This window comes from Gopherus evgoodei, chromosome 8 (assembly GCF_007399415.2).
Source record: "Gopherus evgoodei ecotype Sinaloan lineage chromosome 8, rGopEvg1_v1.p, whole genome shotgun sequence".
Lineage (NCBI taxonomy): Eukaryota > Metazoa > Chordata > Testudines > Testudinidae > Gopherus > Gopherus evgoodei.
In genome coordinates, this window is record NC_044329.1 from 82,714,702 (window position 1) to 82,735,938 (window position 21,237).

At 43.6% G+C, this 21,237-nt stretch overlaps 1 protein-coding gene across 1 annotated transcript in view; it reads right to left on the reverse strand.

Moving 5' to 3' along the window:
* Positions 1-13,706, reverse strand: part of LOC115656271 (calcium-activated chloride channel regulator 2-like) — a 33,114-nt gene extending 19,408 nt beyond the window's left edge. Inside the window, 5 exon segments of the mRNA XM_030572751.1 lie at positions 689-718; positions 720-795; positions 2,531-2,681; positions 12,048-12,185; positions 13,539-13,706. Of these exon segments, the coding sequence (XP_030428611.1) occupies positions 689-718; positions 720-795; positions 2,531-2,681; positions 12,048-12,185; positions 13,539-13,706 (563 nt within the window).
* Between the last annotated feature and the right edge of the window lie 7,531 nt (positions 13,707-21,237).

Here is a 21,237-nt window from a genome sequence, read left to right on the forward strand (position 1 = left end):
TGAAGAGGTATTTTTTGTAGAAATGTATTCCATACATAATGTTGCTGTTTTTTCTAATGTCCAGCCCTGGCATATGGGAAGAAAGGCAGCATGGAGAAAAAAGATGAACAGAGACAATCCCACTGGGTGAGAGCAGGTCACGTGGCAGTGATGGTACCAGTTCTGAGGCAGTAATGATAGAAAAGGTGAGGAAAAACTAGCTCAGCACAAGAAGCTCTGGAAGAAAAAAGGGGGCCTGCAGAATATTGGGAGGATTAGACGAGAGAAGACAACTAGGAAAATGAAAAGAGAAAAGGGAGACAGCAGAGAAAAGGAACAGGCAGCTGACAGATAGCCAAATAGATGGAGTGACAGGAAAGTGAATTGCTGAACATCTGCCTCTCCAGATTGAAAGCAATTCTGAGTCTACAGGAGAAGAAAATCAGGCTCAGTGTCCTTGACAAACAACTAACCACAACAGCATTAAGAGAGGAAAATGCAATGGGGAGCGAGGAAAGGATAATAATTAATACAATTAATATGAACTAATTACAGTGTAGGTAGGATATTTTTATGTGGGGTGAAATAGGCACTAAGAGAAAAAGATACACTTCAAAAGTTTACAGAAACAAACCAGATTTGTACCCTACTGAAACCCATATTTCTAAAGCCGATCAGAACTGGAATTTAAAAGAGTAAAATAACTTACCTTGTAACTTTAACTTGATTTTGTCCAGTTATAGAAAGGTTTTTCATTATTATACTCATCAAATATCCCCCATCAAAGGTGGGCACGTTCATGGACAAAAACTCGGCCTGTGGGAATAGTACATGGAACTTATTATGAATTCAGACATGGTACTTGCAAGCAAATTTTGCACATATTTTCCCATGAAAATGGGCCCATTGCTGAGATAATTTGGATTTGAATTTTCACATCTATTTGACCGGAAAAAAGTCACTGAACTGAAACTCACAGAAAAATTAAATCTCTCAGTCAATCTCTCTGCAATGGGTACTCACTCATCTCCATGCTCATTATGTGATGTCTGCGTTTGGGGAGCAGTCTTACTCAAAATGAAATGGAGAAAAGTTTTTAGTAATTTCCACAGTTTTCACACACCATTATTCAACTGACAGACTTTCTTCAGAAGATAATTGCTCAAAAAAACAAAACAAAAAACAATAACCCAAGTTCAACTTGGGCTCTAATTTTCCATGCTTGAAAGAAACAGAGAGGCTAATGGCCAGATCCAACTCCCATTGAATTGACCCTAAATAAGTTGCCTCCTGTGAGTCAAAGGCAGACAATTTCCACACCCTACTGGTGCTCATAATAAAATTAACTTGTCTTCAATTACACATGTATGACATTTTAAATTACTAGTTAAGCTTTTTCATGTATGCTTGAATACACAGTGCAATGCAAATGAATTAATATTACTATGACAACTTTGGCATTCCTTGACTTTTTAACGTTCACGGACTCAGTCTTGCAAACTCTTACTCAGGCACTCACATGAGTGATTTCAAAGATGACCACCTGGAAGCTCACAAGGGGCACAACCATGAATCATGAAAGTCAATTATTAGGAAGAGAAAGAGGTAAGATTGTCTTAGCCAGCCCAGTAAGTACTTCTCCAAACCCTACTTGCATTACTCACATAAATAGTCCCACTGACTTCATTGGGACTACTCACAGCATTTTTACCCTGAGTACTTATCTAGGTCATTGATATCATTGCATTTAATATGTGCTTTTGCGTTTAACAAAATTAACTTCATGTTCCGTGTAATGAGTGGACAATCCTGACAAAAATAATTTTTGGAACACTATCAGTTTTCCATATTTATAATTGGCTGGATGTCACAAATGATTGCTGTGTTATTGTAGCCATGTTGGTCCCAGGATATGAGAAAGACAAAAAGTGAGTAAGGTAACTTTTACTGGACTAACTTCTGTCGGTGAAAGAGACAAGCTTTCAAGCTCCTCAGAACTCTTCTTCAGACCTGACCTTAAAAGCTTGTCTTTTTACCAACAGAAGTTGGTCCAGTAAAAGAAATTTCCTCACCCACCTTGTCTCTGGATTTCATGTCATATGATTTTTAATAAGGATAGTATAGGTATATTTAAGCATGCCCTGGCGCAGAGAGAATAGACTAGATCTGTGACCTCATGTACATTTCTATGATTTTTTTGGCCAGACATCTGAGGAGAGGTAAACTTGGACTATTGTATAGCAGCTCTACATGAAGTGTATTTTTGGACAGGGGGGAAATATCTCAATCCTGCAAAATGCTGAGATTCCAATATCCTACTTGACAGTGGTGTGAGGTTTTATTAATGTTTGTAAAGCACCTTGAGGTCTTCAGATGGAAGGAGCAAAACAAGTACCTAGTATTATTATGACTCTTGGCATACTTAGTAATTACACTTCTACACATGAGAAAGTGACAGCAACTATTTTATAGAGTTCTCATAGATACATCTCTTTTGCCGAACACAAAGGAGAATAAAAACAGAAAATTAAGAATGATTTAGTAAATTTACCCCGTGATCCATAGACATCAATCAAATAATCATTTACTAGGAAGTTAGGTGTGAAATGTATATATTTTCCCATGTTTCCACATTCTCCATATTGTAGGGTATATGGCTCATCTCCATGTTTCCAATAAGGAGCAGCAACTATGACCTCTGCCTAAAATTACAAAAATGTCTTGTTTAATTAATTATGTGTAGTAATATTTTGTTCTATGTAAGTACAGCATCGAGCACAAAGGGGTCCTGGTCCATGACTGGGACCCTTAAGTGCTACTACAATACAAATCATAAACAAAAACATTCTGGGTCTGACTTTCATTTACACTAAGACCACATTAAAGAATAAAGGGAGAATAAAGGGACCTTAATGTGGAGGAAAATTACATTTAGACTCATACTCCAGCCTCCTTATGTGACTAAAGTGTGTAAAATGGCCTTAAGGTAAATAAGAATCAGTCCCTGTACATATAACAATAAACAGAGACACTATAGGCTAGCAAATACTTTTATAACATATGCAGTTTTCTTGATAATACCCTTTTCATAAGAACGGCCCTACTGGGTCAGACCAAAGGTCCATCAAGCCCAGCATCCTGTCCTCTGACAGTGACCAATGGCAGGTGCCCCAAAAGGAATGAACAGAACAGGTTGTCATCAAGTGATCCATGCCCTGTCAGCCAATTCCAGCTTCTGACAAACAGAGGTTAGAGACACAATTCCTGCCCATCCTGGCTAATAGCCATTGATGGACCTAACTTCCATGAATCTATCTAGCTCCCTTTTGAACCCCATCTTAGTACCGGCCTTCACAACACCCTCTGACAAGGAGTTCCAGAGGTTGACAGTGCATTACGTGAAAAACGACTTTCTTGTGTTGGTTTTAAATTAGCTACCTATTAATTTCATTTGGCTGCCCCTTGTTCTTCTATTATGAGGAGGAGTAAATAACACTTCCTTATTTACTTTCTCTAAAGCACTCATGATTTTATAGACCTCTATCATATCCCCCTTCATAGTTGTTTCCTTTCTAGTATGTAGCCAGTTTCTTCCTTTCAAAAGTCTATTTTACACATTCTCTCTCTCTGTGACAGTAGAAACACATTAACTTATTTTGGAAATCATTTTAACATTATTTTTTGCCTAGTATTGATAACATTCATTCAAATAATTAGCCAAACAAGTTTTTCTTTATTTTTCTCTAATATTTTCTCCCCAGTCAGAAAACATATGCCAAAAGTAATGATCAGTGAACCTTTTTCTTTGTGAGCCCCAGCTCATTGCCGCCAACATGCTATTAAAACTCCCTGGCCCACCCATGCCACAATAACTGTTTTTCTTCATATAAAAGCCAGGGCCAGCATTCGGGGGTGTCATAACATTTTTCCCAGATCTGGACCATAGCGTCCAAAATATGGGTGTTAGCATGAAAACCTCCAAGCTTAGTTACCAGCTTGGACCTGGTAAAGCTGCCACCAGCCAGGAATCTATACAGTGCCTGGCGCACTGTGGTTTCCCCAAAACCTTCCCTGGGGGACCCCCAGACTCAGATTCCTTGAGTCTCACAACAAAGGGGAATAAACCATTTCCCTTCCCCCTCCTCCCCTCCAGGTGTTCCCTCCCTGGGTTCCTGGAGAGATATACAGAAGCAAGCTCCATGAATCTCAACAGAGGGACTCCACCCTCCCTGTTTCCAGTCCTGGAAAACACAAGTACCGAGATAGCTAATCTCCCTTCCCCCTTACCCAGAGGGTATGCAAAGTCGGGCTTAGTAAATCTAACACAAAGAGATTTTCCCCTGACTTCTTCCTCCCACCAATTCCCTGGTGAGCTGCAGACTCAATTCCCTGGAGTCCCCACTAAAGAAAAACTCCAACAGCTCTTAAAAAGAAAGCTTTATAAAAGAAAGAAAAATACATAAAAATGGTCTCTCTGTATTAAGGTGACAAATACAGGGTCATTTGCTTAAAAGAAAAAAATGAATAAACAGCCTTATCCAAAAAAGAATACAATTTAAACATTCCAGCAACTACACACATGTAAATACAAAAGAAAACAATATAAACCTATTATTGTCTTACTATTCTTGTACTTACAACTTGGAAACAGAGATTAGAAAGCCAGGAGACAGACAGATCACTCTCAGAGCCAAGAGGGTCAGACACAAGACAAAGAACAAAGAACTCACACCCAAACTTCCCTCCACCCAGATTTGAAAAAAAAATCTTGTTTTCTGATTGGTCCTCTGGTCAGGTGTTTTAGGTCACTGCTTGTTAACCCTTTTTTAGGTGAAAGAGACATTAACCCTTAGCTATCTGCTTATGACACGCCCCCAAATTGCAGACAGTGGGGAACCTCACTGGCGGTGATTTCCTCCTAGAACTTTAAAATAAACAGATTAATACAACACATGCACCTTTACATATACCACTAAGTATATAACTAACAGACTTTTACATTTTAAGAACACTTTTTAACTACTGGATTGTGGGAAACTCTCACGGGAGAGTGCATCAGCTACTTTGTTAGAAGCTCCTGAGATGTGCTGAATTTCAAAATCAATATCTTGGAGAGCTAAAGTCCAACAAAGAAGTTTCTTGTTGTTCCCCTTGGCAGTATGAAGCCACTTTAGCGCAGCATGGTCAGTTTGTAGCTAGAACCGCCGTCCCCAAACATATGGGCATAGCTTTTCCAGGGCGTACACAATGGCGTAGCATTCCTTTTCACTGACTGACCAGTGACTTTCCCTCTCAGACAGTTTCTTGCTGAGAAACACGACAGGATGGAAGTTGTGATCCGGTCCTTCCTGCATGAGAACTGCTCCTATACCACGCTCAGATGCATCTGTGGTTACTAGGAATGGTTTGTTAAAGTCCGGGGCCCTGAGCACAGATATGAGCATTGCCTTAAGTTGGGTAAAGGCCTTTTGACACTCATCAGTCCACTTAACTGCATTTGGCTGGGTCTTTTTGGTCAGGTCGGTCAGTGGGGCAGCAATTTGGCTGTAGTGTGGTACAAATCGCCTGTAGTACCCGGCCAAGCCTAAGAAGGATTGGACCTGTTTCTTTGACCTTGGGACAGGCCACTTTTGGATAGCATCCACCTTGGCCTGTAGGGGGTTTATGGTTCCTCGACCCACCTAGTGTCCCAGGTAAGTTACTCTGTTTTGACCTATTTGACACTTTTTGGCCTTAACAGTTAGCCCAGCCTGCCTGATGCGCTCAAAGACCTTTTCCAGGTGTAGTAGGTGTTCGGGCCAGGAGTCTGAAAAAATGGCCCCATCATCGAGGTAGGCAACTGCATATTCTGCCAGTCCTGCTAGTAGACCATCTACCAGCCTCTGGAAGGTGGCAGGTGCATTTCGCAGCCCGAAAGGAAGGACATTAAATTCATACACCCCCGCATGGGTGACGAATGCTGACCTTTCCTTGGCAGGTTCATCTAGCGGTACTTGCCAGTACCCCTTGGTTAAGTCTATTGTAGAGATGAACTGGGCACATCCCAACTTCTCCAATAGCTCATCGGTGCGTGGCACTGGATGGTTGTCCGGACGAGTTACCGCATTTAGCTTACGGTAGTCCACGCAAAAGCGTATTTCCCCATCTGGTTTGGGTACCAGAACCACTGGAGATGCCCATGCACTGGTAGATGAGCGGATTATACCCATCTGTAGCATGTTCTGGATCTCCCGTTCTATAGCAGCTTGGGCATGAGGAGACACCCGGTAGGGTGGGGTTCTGATTGGGTGAGCATTACCTGTATCAATGGAGTGGTATGCCCGTTCAGTCCGTCCTGGGGTGGCTGAGAACAATGGGGCGAAGCTAGTGCACAGCTCCTTGATTTGTCGCCGCTGCAGACGTTCCAGGGTGGTTGAGAGGTTCACCTCTTCCATGCCACCGTCTTTTTTCCCGTCGTAGTAGACACCGTCAGGCCACTCAGCCTCATCTCCCTGGACTGTAAACTGACAAACCTGTAAGTCTCTGGAATAGAAAGGCTTGAGAGAATTAACATGGTACACTTTAGGCTTTAGTGAGGAATTGGGAAATGCTATGAGGTAGTTTACAGTTCCCAGGCGCTCTTGGACCGTGAGTGGCCCTTCCCATGATGCTTCCATCTTATGGGCCTGTTGTGCCTTCAAGACCATAACCTGGTCTCCTACCTTGAAGGAACGCTGTCTGGTATGTTTGTCATACCAGGCCTTTTGCTCTTCCTGAGCATCCTTTAGGTTTTCTTTAGCAAGGGCTAAAGAGTGTCGGAGAGTGCTTTGTAGGTTGCTTACAAAGTCCAGAATGTTAGTTCCTGGAGAAGGCGTAAACCCCTCCCATTGCTGCTTCACCAACTGTAATGGCCTCTTAACCTCGTGGCCATACACAAGTTCAAATGGTGAAAACCCTAAACTGGGATGTGGTACAGCCATGTAGGCAAACAGCAACTGCTGCAACACTACGTCCCAATTATTGGAGTGTTTGTTGACGAATTTACGTATCATGGCCCCCAAAGTTCCATTAAACCTTTCCACCAGGCCATTGGTTTGATGGTGGTACAGGGTGGCAACCAAGTGGTTCATCCCATGAGTTTCCCACAGTTTTTGCATGGTCCCTGCCAGGAAATTAGATCCTGAATCTGTAAGGATGTCGGAGGGCAAACCTACCCTGGCAAAAATGTCTGTTAGGGCCTGACACACAGCGTTAGCCCTGGTGTTGCCTAGAGCTACTGCTTCCGGCCATCGGGTAGCAAAGTCCACGAAAGTCAGTACGTACTGCTTTCCTCTGGGTGTCTTTTTTGGGAAAGGACCCAGAATATCCACAGCTACTCGCTGAAATGGGACTTCAATTATGGGGAGTGGCTGGAGAGGGGCTTTGACCTGGTCTTGGGGTTTTCCCACTCTTTGGCATACCTCACAAGACCAGACATACTTGGCAACGTCCTTGCCCATCCCCTCCCAGTGGAAGGACTTCCCCAACCGGTCCTTGGTTCTGTTCACCCCAGCATGGCCACTGGGATGATCATGGGCTAAGCTTAAGAGCTTCCCCCGGTACTTAGTTGGAACCACCAACTGTTTTTGCGGCTGCCATTCTTCCCGGTGTCCACCAGAAAGAATCTCCTTGTATAAAAGTCCTTGATCTATAACAAACCGGGATCGATTACAAGAGCTGAGAGGCGGTGGGGTGCTCCGTGCCGCTGCCCAAGCTTTCTCAAGGCTGTCATCTGCTTCCTGCTCAGTCTGGAACTGTTTCCTTGAGGCTGGGGTCACCAGTTCTTCCTCAGACTGTGGACTTGGGCTTGGTCCCTCTGGAAGCGATGTAGGTGATGGGGTTGTTTCCGTTGCTGGTGAACCGCTCTCCGCTGGTGCACCTGAGGGTATTTCAGGCTCTGGCTGAGCCTTTTGGGTATGGCTGTCTGTTGCTTCTGCCAGTTCTGGCTCGCTGGCGCCCTCTGGCGTTGAGTTTGAAGATGTGGTTGCACTTGCTGGTGCTGGTTGCTGTTCCAGTTCCGGGCCTGGGACTGGAGGTGCTGTGGCTGTTTCAGTGGTTGGCATAGAATCTGGGTCCACTATCTCTGTCTGGGTCTCTGGTAACACAGACGGGGCGTCTGTGGACGGCTCAGGAACAGGAATGGGTCTGGAAGCTTGCCTGGTTTGGCTGCGTGTAACCATTCCCACTCTCTTGGCCCGCTTCACCTGGCTGGCCAAGTCTTCCCCCAGTAGCATGGGGATGGAATAATTGTCATAGACTGCAAAAGTCCACATTCCTGACTAGCCTTTGTACTGGACAGGCAGTTGAGCTGTAGGCAAGTCTACAGCTTGTGACATGAAGGGGTAAATTGTCACTTTGGCCTTTGGGTTGATGAATTTGGGGTCTACGAAGGATTGGTGGATAGCTGACACTTGTGCCCCCATGTCTCTCCACACAGTAATCTTCTTTCTGCCCACTCTCAAATTTTCCCTTCGCTCCAAGGGTATTTGAGAGGCATCTGGGCCTGGAGATCTTTTGGGTGATGGTGGTGTAATGAACTGCACTCAGTTGGCGGTCTTTGGGCAGTTGGCCTTGATATGTCCCAGTTCATTACACTTGAAGCATCTTCCAGCTGACTGGTCACTGGGTCGAGGTGAGTTACTGGAGACTGGTGAGGTGGAAGAATAGGGCGTCTGTGGCTTTACTTGGGTTGTAGGTGGGGTTTTTGGCTGCCCTCGGTTGTAGGGCTTATTGTTGGTGGGTCCTCTAGGGTATTCGTTGCCCTTGACAGTAGCTTTCTTGCTTTCTGCCACTTCCATCCATCTGGCTTCAATCTCCCCCACCTCAGTGAGATTTTTGGGTTTTCCATCTTGTATGTACCGTGTTATGTCCTCAGGAACACCATCCAAGAACGCTCCATTTGTATGAGGAGGTGCAGTTCGTCTATGGATTTAACATTGTTTCCTGATATCCAGGCCTCATAATTTTTCCCAGTGTAGTAGGCGTGTTTGGGAAATGACACATCTGGTTTCCACTTTTGGGTTCTGAAATGCCGACAGGCATGATCCGGGGTTATCCCCATTCTGTATCTGGCCTTGGTTTGAAAAAGTTTATAGTCATTCATCTTCTCCTTAGGCATTTCAGCCGCCACCTCTGCTAAAGGTCCACTGAGCTGTGGCCTCAATTCTACCATGTACTGGTCTTCAGGGATGCTGTACCCAAGACAGGCTCTTTCAAAATTTTCCAAGAAGGCCTCAGTGTCATCATCTGCCTTGTAGGTGGGAAATTTCTTGGGATGTGGATCCATAATTGGCGAAGGGTTGTTAGGATTGGCTGGAGCATGTTGCTTAGCCTTTTCTAATTCCATGGCCTGTCGGTGGGTCTCCCTCTGGAGTTCTATCTGTCTTCTGTAGGCTGCCTCTTCTTCTTCTTGTTTCCTTCTGTGGGCCACCTCTTCTTCTTCTAGTTTTCTTTTGTGGGCTGCCTCTTTGGCGGCTTGTTCTCTTTTGTAGGCTGCCAGCTTGATGTTTTCTTCCTTTTCTTTCAGTTCCACCTCTTTTTCTCTTTTTTCCAGTTGTCGCCTGTGTTCTGCTTCTTTGATTTGTTCCTCGGCCTCCATTTTCGTCTTGGAAGGCATGGTTCCTGTTTTCTTGTGTTGGGGTACCCTCTGGTGTTTATTGTCTGAACTGCTGGCTCTGTTGCCTCCTGGGGTCTGCCTAGCAACGGTGCCTTTTTCCCTTTCTTCCTCTAGCTAATCTTTTAAATGTAAAGTAAATCAGAAAAACCACTTTATTTGCATGTATATTGTGCTGGATACTTGACTCACAATGGGAGTGCTATTGTCTCACAAAAGACCCTTAATAGTTCCTTAATGGTTCCTTGCTTAATATGCAAGCCAAAAACTGCAAGAGAGAGCAGGAAAAAAAATTCTCTCTGGTTCCTTTTAAAACCAAACTGTTTCTCTCTGCTTAAAAGCTCTAGCAGAGAAAAAATATATATATATTCCTACTGGCTTCTGGATTCTGTCTATCCACACCGCTATGCCACCATATCATAACATTTTTCCCAGATCTGGACCATAGCGTCCAAAATATGGGTGTTAGCATGAAAACCTCCAAGCTTAGTTACCAGCTTGGACCTGGTAAAGCTGCCACCAGCCAGGAATCTATACAGAGCCTGGCGCACTGTGGTCTCCCCAAAACCTTCCCTGGGGGACCCCCAGACTCAGATTCCTTGAGTCTCACAACAAAGGGGAATAAACCATTTCCCTTCCCCCTCCTCCCCTCCAGGTGTTCCCTCCCTGGGTTCCTGGAGAGATATACAGAAGCAAGCTCCATGAATCTCAACAGAGGGACTCCACCCTCCCTGTTTCCAGTCCTGGAAAACACAAGTACCGAGATAGCTAATCTCCCTTCCCCCTTACCCAGAGGGTATGCAAAGTCGGGCTTAGTAAATCTAACACAAAGAGATTTTCCCCTGACTTCTTCCTCCCACCAATTCCCTGGTGAGCTGCAGACTCAATTCCCTGGAGTCCCCACTAAAGAAAAACTCCAACAGCTCTTAAAAAGAAAGCTTTATAAAAGAAAGAAAAATACATAAAAATGGTCTCTCTGTATTAAGGTGACAAATACAGGGTCATTTGCTTAAAAGAAAAAAATGAATAAACAGCCTTATCCAAAAAAGAATACAATTTAAACATTCCAGCAACTAAACACATGTAAATACAAAAGAAAACAATATAAACCTATTATTGTCTTACTATTCTTGTACTTACAACTTGGAAACACAGATTAGAAAGCCAGGAGACAGACAGATCACTCTCAGAGCCAAGAGGGTCAGACACAAGACAAAGAACAAAGAACTCACACCCAAACTTCCCTCCACTCAGATTTGGAAAAAAATCTTGTTTTCTGATTGGTCCTCCGGTCAGGTGTTTTAGGTCACTGCTTGTTAACCCTTTTTCAGGTGAAAGAGACATTAACCCTTAGCTATCTGTTTATGACAGGGGGTAGCAAGCAAGGCAACTGCCCAGGGCCCCATGCCACAGGTGGCCCTGTGAAGCTAGAGTTGCTCAGGCTTCAGCCCCTGGTGGCAGGCCTCGGGGTCCTGCGCTTTGGCTTTCTTCTCTGGGCCACAGCAGGTCTAATGTTGGCCTTGCTTGGTGGTCCCCCCGAAACCTGCTCACAACCCCCCAGGGGGCCCTGGACCTCTGGTTGAGAACCACCGCTGTATAACACTGGTAGGGCAGATTGCCTATACCTACTGTTGGGGTGACTTCAAACAAAAACATTCAGAGAGTCTCTGGGTTTAATGCTATCCAGGGGCCTGAAGGAATGTGCACAAACTACATATTTAAGAGGATTTACAGAACGGCAAGCCTGCCCACTGGGTGACTTTTTACTTGTGAACACTGATATAGTCCAGAGGCAGGAGTGGTGCCAGGTTTTTTGGTGCCTTAAGCGCACGGCCATTTCGCTGCCCCGCACGTCGGTCCCGCGGCTCCAGTGTACCTGCCGCAGGCGTTCCTGTGGAGGGTTTGCTGGTCCCGTGGCTCTGGTGAACCTGCCGCAGGCGTGCCTGTGGATGCTCCACTGGAGCCACGGGACCAGCAGTCCCTCCGCAGGCACGCCTGCGGGAGGTCCACCGGAGCTGCCTGCTGCCCCCATGGCAAAATGCCACCCCCCCCAATCCTGGCGCCCTAGGCAACTGCCTAGGTCGCCTAAATGGAAGCGCTGGCCCTGTCCAGAGGTTTTGTAGGTAAGCAGCATCCTCAGATGGAGATAAGACAGTCAAGAGGAAGTCACATCCAGAAATGCCTTAATGAGCCTTCATTCTTGCCATCCAAATAGTCAAGAGTGAAAGAAGGGGCAAGAAGAGGAGCAGGCAGTGGGGCCTTGGTGCAGTGATGTAGCTTTTGTACACTGGGGGGAAGAGGTGTATATCTGGCATGGGGAGGGGAGAGACTCAATGGTGAAAATGGATGTTTAGTGTCCATAGGGTAAAAGGAACATTTGTTTTTAAAACATGCTCATGATGGTACTTCAGTTTCTAAGACAGGCTTTAAATATTACCTTTTCATATGAGTCATGCTTTGGTTTCCCATAACTGTTTGCTTTCCATGTAGCAGGTATTAAAATCTTTATATTCTGGAAATAGACTCTTCTTTGTGTAGCATTGAACAAATAAAAAGAAGCTTCAGTTATCATTTCCTAGTAATAAAATGAAATTAAAAAATAACAGTAAACTTACTGGAGTCACTGGGGCATTAGGTCAGTGGTGTATATTACTATGCGCAGCAAGATCTGTAGAAAAGTTACTGGACAATCAGAAGAAAAAAATAAACTACTTCTCCTTTTTACAGTGTTTTCATCCAAGGACTGCAATGTGTTTTACAAATGTGAATTAACTCCCACACCACCCTTGTGAGTTTCAACTAAATGTTGTTATTGTCACTTTACAGGCCGATAAGCTGAGTCACATAAGGGTCATCGTAACAAGGCTACAGAGAGAATCAGTGTCAGAGTCAGAAACTGAGATCAGATTCCTGCACCTCAGCTTCACCCACTATTCAGATCATCTTTTGGTGATAAATACAATTGCAAACAATAAAGCGTAACATTTGTGTAACCTGCTGGTATAAACTAAGCTTGAACAATCTCACTTAAGGTCAGTTTTAATGAGACAGGTTAAACATACATACTGCATGGGACTTGTCTGGGCAATTACAATTGCCTTAATACCTTTCACAATATCAGTCAGGAGTGGAACTAGGAGAACAACTGGCTTTGGAGCTGTTACTGCAGATTCCCTTTCATGTTGAAACTCTGGGCCTGTTGAAGGCCACACCTTCTTAGATGAACACCTGGATACGAACATAGCAAAACACACTAGCAAAATACTAAATGCATCATAGACTCATAGAGTCTAAGGCAAGAAAGGACTATTGTGATTATCTAGTCTGACCTCCACTAAAACACAGGCCATAGACCTTGTCCGCTATGATTCCTAGAGCAGATGTCTTAGAAAAATATCCAATCTTTATCTAAAAAAATTGTTATACCCTATGCCCTTGGGCAGATGCCCAGCTTCAGCAGGGCCACCCCACATTCATTATTTGAATCTATACCTTGATAACAACGTCATCCACAGAAACAGACTTAGTGGTGTATTACTGCACAAAAGTTTTTTAAAAATACCCCTCACCATTAATATCAGGAGTTTGCTTCATTCTGGTGAGCTTGCAACTAGGAATTCCTTTCAGCTTTCGGTGAAAAATACTTTGTGAAAACCTAGTGGGGTTAGAATTTTTTTTTTAAAAACCCTCAAGCATTTCTGCAGCCCACAAGGGAAGCTGAAGGCCCAGGGGGTGTAACTAAAGCGAGATTGTGTGCCAATAAGCGGAGTGTTCCAACCCAGCATTGCACTGGCTTGCTGCTGCCTTATTGAACTGGTGCTACTCTGGGGGGAAGGGTGAGCTGTAGGACGATTCAAGCTGCAGGGAAGCCGCTTTGTATTGCAGGAAGAGCTCGAGTCGAACTGAGACCCCACGTGGGGCCTCTTACCTTGATGTTTGCGAGGAGTTTCTGGTCTTCTGGCACCTGCGGGTTGATAGCAATGAGTAGCCCATCGTAGCCATCGCCCTGCAGCAGCACCGCAGTGCCCCGGGCGGCAGCCAGAGTGAGCAGCGTCAGCAGCCAGCCTGCAGCAGGAGCCCCGTCCCCGCAGCGCATCCCGCAGGCAATGGGGGACTCAGACCCGCACAGTCGCCCTGCTGCCTGCACGGTGCCGGGGCTGGGCTGCCAAGCTCACTAGCTAGGAGGGAGGAGCACGGCTCCTCAGTGGAGCGGGACAGGGCGGTTTAGTAACTGGCCCAGCTCACCTCACCCTAGACGGGGCTCCTAACCTGCTCGCCCGTTTTCCTCCACCCCCTCCCGCAGTGGGAGCAGCAAGAGAGCATCTTGCTAACTCTCCACGCCCTGGCAGGCAGAGCAGAGAGACAGATCCCCAACCTTTCTGGGCTGATCTGGGGCCAAACTGCTTTAGTGATGAACACATGCTAAGTACCAGGTAATGTAAGAGAGGTTTTACTTGTTGTCTCTTGCTTATCCCTCCTGAGAAGGGCCTCCCTGCTAGCTCTATAGACATGGTGATCCCAAATATGCCCTCCATTGCCCCCATTGGTTAAAGAATGAGCTGATAAGATCAGATAATAACTTTTCTTCCCCAACAATGTTTTTAACAGATTTGAGATGGTGTCAAAGTTCAGCCACACTGATGCCCGGCCGTTTCAGCCAGGGTGCAGCAAGCTTTATGCTTCTCCTGGAGGTGGATTACCAGAAGCACTCCACCTGCAGAGTCCAGGCACTCTACCTGCCTTGCCAGTGTGGACTCCTCATGCGTTAGGGCGTCTGAGGGCTGCTTTAATGCACTCTAACGTGCAAGTGTAGCCAAGCCCCAAGAAGATAATATCAGAACCAGCCTCAGGGATTGTGTCTGTCTGTTATCTAAGGGGGAAAATAGCTAGGATTATCAAATACAGAAGCCAAACTTTAAAAAAAAAAGGAACAACTCAGGTGAATAAACACATGTAGACTTTGAAAAGCTGCTAAGAAAAGAGGAATATAACTAAAGGTATTTTCTGCCTCTTTTTAAAATCTCGAAGGTCTCTAACAAATAGCCCAGATAGCTGACTGTCTTATTTTAGACTCAGATACTTCCCTGTACATCCTAAGGTTCCTGGCTGAGATCTGAGAGTTTTGAAATGACTCACAAGAAATGAGTAGTGGCACCAGTACAACTGGCTTTCCAATGAGCATGTGGTAAGATGTGTTAAAAGAGGCCTGGGAACTCTGATCCAGGATTAAGTGTTAAGTTTTTGACAAGTCAAGACAGAGCAATACATGTGTGACAAACTAGGAAATATCTCTTATTTTTTCTGTTAATAAGGAGCATGTCTCTCTGTGTGTTTATATATGATGCATTACTAATTATAGAGTTAGATCAAAGGAGGTTGTTAAAAACATAAGAATAACAATACTGGGTCAGACCAATGGTCCATCTAGCCCAGTGTCCTGTCTTCTGACAGTGGCCAATGCCAGGTGCTTCAGAGGAAATGAACAGCACAGGTAATCATCAAGTGATCCATCCCCTGTTGCCCCTTCCCAGCTTCTGGCAAACAGAGGCTAGGGGTCACTTCAGAGCATCCCTACCCACCCTGGCTAATAGCCATTGATAGACAAGAAGGGGTGAACTGTCAGCTGTTGGGAATGGGCCACATCCACCCTGATTGAATTGGCCTCGTTAGAACTGACCCCCCTACTTAGTAAGGCAACTCCCATCTTTTCATGTGCTGTGTATTTATAGCTGCCTACTGTATTTTTCACTCCATGCATCTGATGAAGTGGGTTATAGCCCACCAAAGATTATGCCCAAAGAAATTTGTTAGTGTCTAAGGTGCCACAAGGACTCCTCATTGTTTTTGCTGGTACAGACTAACATGGTTACCCCTCTGAAACTTATACCCACTGGATCACCCTTGTCCACATACTTGTTGATCTCTTCAAAGAATTCTAATAGGTTGTTGAGGCCAGGCCTTCCGAGGGGGGGGGCAAGTGGGGCAATTTTCCCCAGGCCTCGCGGGGGCCCCCATGAGAGTTTTTGGGGCCCCTGGAGCGGGGTCCTTCACTCACTATGGGGGCCCCAGAAAACTCTTGCAGGACCCAGGCCCCCAGAGCTTCTTCCGCTCTGGGTCTTTGGCAGCGGGGGGTCCTTCCACCCCAGGGCAGAAGGACCCCCTGCCGCCAAATTACTGCCAAAGCGGGACCCACCGCCAGTTCTTCGACAGTAATTCTGCGACGGGGGGTCCCCGCTGTGGGTCTTTGGGGCACTTCAGTGGCGGGTCCCATAGCAGAAGGACCCCTCGCCTCCAAATTACCGCCAAAGCATGGGCCCTCTGCCGCCGAAGACCCCAGGCCCCCTGAATCCTCTGGGAAGCCCTGGTTGAGGCATGATTTCTGTTTACAAAAATTATGTTGACTCTTCCCCAACAAATTGTGTTAATCTATGTGTCTGATAATTCTGTTCATTACTATAGTTTCAACCAGTTTACCTGGTACTGAAGTTACGTTTACTGGCCTGTAATTGCCAGGATCACCTCTGGAGCCTTTTTTAAAAGTTGGCATCACATTAGTTATCCTCCAGTCATGGGGCACAGAAGCTAATTTAAATTATAGGTTACATACTACAGTTAATCGTTCTGCAATTTCATATCTGAATTCCTTCAGAACTCTTGGGTAAATAGCATCTGGTCCTGGTGACTTATTACTGTTTAATTTATCAATTTGTTCCAAAACCACATCCATTGGCATCTCAGTCTGGGGCAATTCCTGAGATTTGTCACCTAAAAAGAATGGCTCAGGTTTGGGAATCTCCTTCACATCTTCTGCTGTGAAGAATTCATTTAGTTCCTCCACAATGGCCTTATGTTCCTTGAGTGCTCCTTTTGCATCTCAATCATCTAGGGCCCCACAGGTTGTTTAGCAGGCTTCCTGCTTCTGATGCACTTTTTTTTTTTGCTGTTACTTTTTGAATCATTGGCTAGCTGTTCTTCAAATTCTTTTTAGGCCTGCCTAATTATATTTTTACACTTCACTTGTCAGAGTTTATACTCCTTTCTAATTTCTATTTTCCTCACTAGGATTTAACTTCCACTTTTTAAAGGATGCCTTTTTGCATCTCATTGTTTCTTTAACTTTGTTGTTTAGCCAGGGTGGCACTTTTTGATCCTCTTACTATGCTTTTTAATTTGGGGTATACATTTAAACTGAGCCTCTATTATGGTGTCTTTAAAAAGTTTCCTTGCAGCTTGCAGGAATTTCAGTTTTGGCACTGTACCTTTTAAATTCTGTTTAATCAACTTCATCATTTTTGTGTAATTTCTGAAATTAAATGCTATCATGGTGGGCTACTGTGGTGTTTTCTCCCACCCAGAGATGTTAAAGTTTACGTTATGTGCGATTGGAATGCCATTTGCCCCAATATTCAGGTGAGGCAGGTGGGAAGTGGGGTGAGGAGGTGGGTGAGGAGGCAAATGACAGGCAGGCAGGCAGGAGGGGAGTGAGGAGGCTTCAGAGGGAATGAACGGGCGGACGGCGGGTGGACGGCGAGGAGGAGAGCTGCTGTCCGGCAGATGGGGTGGGTGCCAGATGGACGGCGAGGAGACTAGTGGAGAGGCGAGTGGCAGGCAGGCAGGTGAGGAGGCGAGCGGTGGGCAGGCGGGTGAGAAGGCAAGCAGCGGGCGGGCACTCAGGGTGGATGGAGAGGAGACTAGCAAGGAGGCTGATTTGTCCCAGGCTCTGGGCCTCTCTAGGGATGGCCCTGACTGCATGATACAATGGCTTCATTTTGTGCACATTTCTCTTAGTAATGCTTAAAAAACCTGTAAGCATGAATCACAGTACACATGAATAAACAGACTATTTGGATATTTATTACAGATTTATACTCCCCACATATGAGGAGGTTTGGCACCAGGCTGACAGTATTTGCCCAAAAACCCCACCCTGTTAGCAGATAATGATCTTGATGGGAAATGTTAAGTGCACTTTGCTGACTCAAGTTGCAACTGGCTTGTTAACTCTAGGAGTGATTCATTAGAGGGTCTACAGAAGAGGGTGAGGAGCAATGCTACAGAAGAGGGTATCTCCCTACCACTCACCTCTTTGTCCTCCTAAATCTATAGACTTGCATCACCTCTCCTCCCCATTTACAATATTAGCAAGGTAGTGAGATTTTTTGCCTTTTTTAAAGGAGGCCGAAGGCTCTCTTTCTGAAAATACGCAGATGGAATCAGAGCAGCTGCCTTAATAAAGATCAGTAAAATATTTGTGCATGTTATCCATAGTTATACACCAGCTAAATCCATGCCTAGGAAGTGGAAACGGAGACTTTCCTTGATCAGATACTATTGCCATAATTAAACTATGAACAAAGAAATGTTTTAGTGTCTCCAGTTTCCTAAACAAAATGGAAACGTTTGTTTGTTTTTTTAAATTCAGATAAAGAATTGAGCCTTGACAAACACCCAGCAGAGTTTGCATAATATTTAAAGCAGCATCTCTCTCCTGGACCTTCCCATCCATCTAACCTCTCATTTTTAAGCCCTTCAATTGTGTAATATAACTTGCTTAGTCTCTTTTTATTTTTCTTGATTGTTTTGTGCCACAAAGTTCTTTTAATGTAGTTTTTGGTGAATGATTATTATAATCCTGTGTGTGTGTGTGTGTGATGTAGAGAAAGCAATATTGTAATGTTATTACTTACTGTACAATCTATGACATATACATTCAGAGTCAAATCCTGCTCACCTCACTCACATTAGTAGTCTCACTGATTTCAAAAAGTCAACCCATGTAAGAAAGTTTATGCTATATTTCAGTGAGGAAAGCATGTTGAGTTTGAGTCTATGCATTGTGTATTACATAAAAACCAAACAACCACCTTCATTATAATTGACTACAACAATTTTCTGCTTTCATTTCATTTCAAGGGTCAGTTATCCACTTTATATATCAATTTGTGATAAGTTTAAATTTTGAATTGTCTGATATAATTATGATGGCCTAAAAGTGGCTATTCACATACAGCAGCCCAATATCATCATAAAACGCTAAGCAAGTGAAAAGTTACGTTTGAGGTTTTTAAGGCACAAGTCAGACAATTCAAAGTTATGGCTCCTATAGGCAACAAATGTTGGCCCTTTCCACATATAAGGGCAAATTCTTCTAGATGTTACACAGGTATAAATCTGGAAACAATCCAGCGTGGACAGTGGACGGATTCCATATCAACACATCCGTAACAGAATGCAGAATTTGGCCTTTGTCGTATTTTATATTTCTGTATATGGAATTATCTTTTTGTCTTAGGGTCTGTGCACTCTCCTTGTTCACTACGGAGCTTGGTGAGGGGGAGGAGGAATGAGGGCAGGAGGGAGAGTATAACAACTCCCCAAGCTTTCCCTGTTATGGTACACTACAATTTAGCGCTTAATACATACGTATCAAATAACACAGCTAAGTTACAATACACACACACTTCTTAATATCTGGCATTGTGTTGACAAACAACTGACAATGTAATGACATTAATGCCATAAATACCGCACATCTATATGAAAAATAGTCACTGTGCATTCTAGTGATCTTTCAGTTCAGCCCCTTTTTGTCGAGCAGTCCCACTGCAGTAAATGGGAGTTTACATTTGTGCGTATGGTGTGCATCACTGATGAACTAATTCTCAGCAACACATTACCTCTTCGTTAGATAAAAGGATGGAAGAAACAGATGTATGGTATGAAGAAGTGCTGGCAGTTTACTGAAAATATCTTTGGAGTAGAGATGTAGCTGCCTTAGCTATAATTTAACTTAATTGACTGGCTGAGGTGTTTTAGATAAATTTGCATAATTTATAATTATTACATCAGCATCCTGAACAGAATGACTTGACTAGAAATAATGAAGTAGCAAGGCATATTTTGGACAAACAAAAACAGTTGAAACAGGGCTAGTTTAATGGTTTTGGAGGGATAGCTCAGTGGTTTGTGCATTGACTTACTAAACCTAGGGTTGGGAGTTCAATCCTTGAGGGGGCATTTGCTTTGAGCAAGGGGTTGGACTAGATGACCTCCTGAGGTCCCTTCTGACCCTGATATTCTATGATTATTAAATTGTTTCAAGTAATGACATGATAAATATTGTATAGTCATTTATTCAGAAGTCATGACAACTGATCATCCAATGATGCAGTCATCTATGATAAAGGCCTTTGTATTGAAAACAATACTGTACTAAGTACATTTTGATAATTTTTATATATCATATCATATAAGCCTTTCCAGCAGGCCAAAAAAAAAAATTAAAAGGATATTTGTTTTCCTTACAGTTACAACCATGTCAGTCAGTCTATGTAGCATATACTGAAATAACCCTAGTTTTGAACCTAGTTCAAAGACTAACATAGTTACTTATACTATTTTGTCTTATTTCAGCAAAAAAAAAATGAAATGTCATGGCAGCTTGTAGAATTAGAAGGTATATAAAGGGTTAGATTACCTTGGCTAAAAATATGTGTTCTGCAGTTTGTGTTAGGTGCTGGTGCTTAGCAATTGTGAGATTGCCTTTAAAGATGGTATGCTTAATTGGATATAATGGGCTTGGAATGTGACTTAATAGGAAATACTGGACCTGGAGTGTGGCTGATAAGATGGGAGGAAAATCTTTGAAGAAAAAGCCTCGGTTATCCATGATGGTTCTAACTGGTTTTTGCAAAGAAAGGAATTCAAGAAGCAGTCACAAACATCGTGTAGGTTCCGATAGATAAGGTATACAAGGGTGAACTTTTACTGTTAAAGGATTTGTTGCTATTACCTCCCTGTCCAGTTGGAGCCAGCCAACATGGATTTGACATCCCAGGTCTAGCTAGTCCTGTTCTAGATACCTGATCAATGTTATAACTGCATGCTACTGTATGGGGTGATGTTTGCTTAGATAGTTAAGGTGTATTTGGAGCAGCTGTATAAATACCATGCAGCCTTTTCAATTTAAAAAAGAAATTTATGGTTAAGAAATTTTGGTGGTGTGGTGAAATCCTGTATTATTATCATTAATAATAATAATAATAATTAATCATTCAAACACACTGTAAGTGTGTATATTTTTGCCTTATTTAGATGCTAAAGTTTTATTTTATAGTATGTTTATGAGTGTTAGAGTTTATACACTTGGCCACAGCAATTGTGGATGTCCTTGATGAATGTGATTTGCATCTTTGCTAGTATAATACACTGCTTAATGTGTGTTTGATTGTGCCTCTACCTAACATTTGCCCTAGTGGTTATAACAGTCTACTACTTTCTCACAGCTAAAAGTGTCCTCCTATACTCAGTTGATAAAGGTCAGATATTTTTGAAGCCAGAACACAGAGTTTCAATCCCTGCACTTGATCCATAGTGTTGGCATGTATACAGTCATGGTTGTTACACAGTTCTCACTACTTAATCTTAGTTTGCCCTTCAGTGAAGCCCAACAACTGAGAAATTATTACATCAGCTATATTCAAAAGATGTATTCAAATATTGTTCAGCTAGGTTTCATAGAATGTGAATAGATTGTGAACTCCACTGAATATTGTTGAACTGTAATAAACTTTGAGAACATTCCATTTCATAAACCAAGCACCTTATAAAAATGTTGATTTCACAAA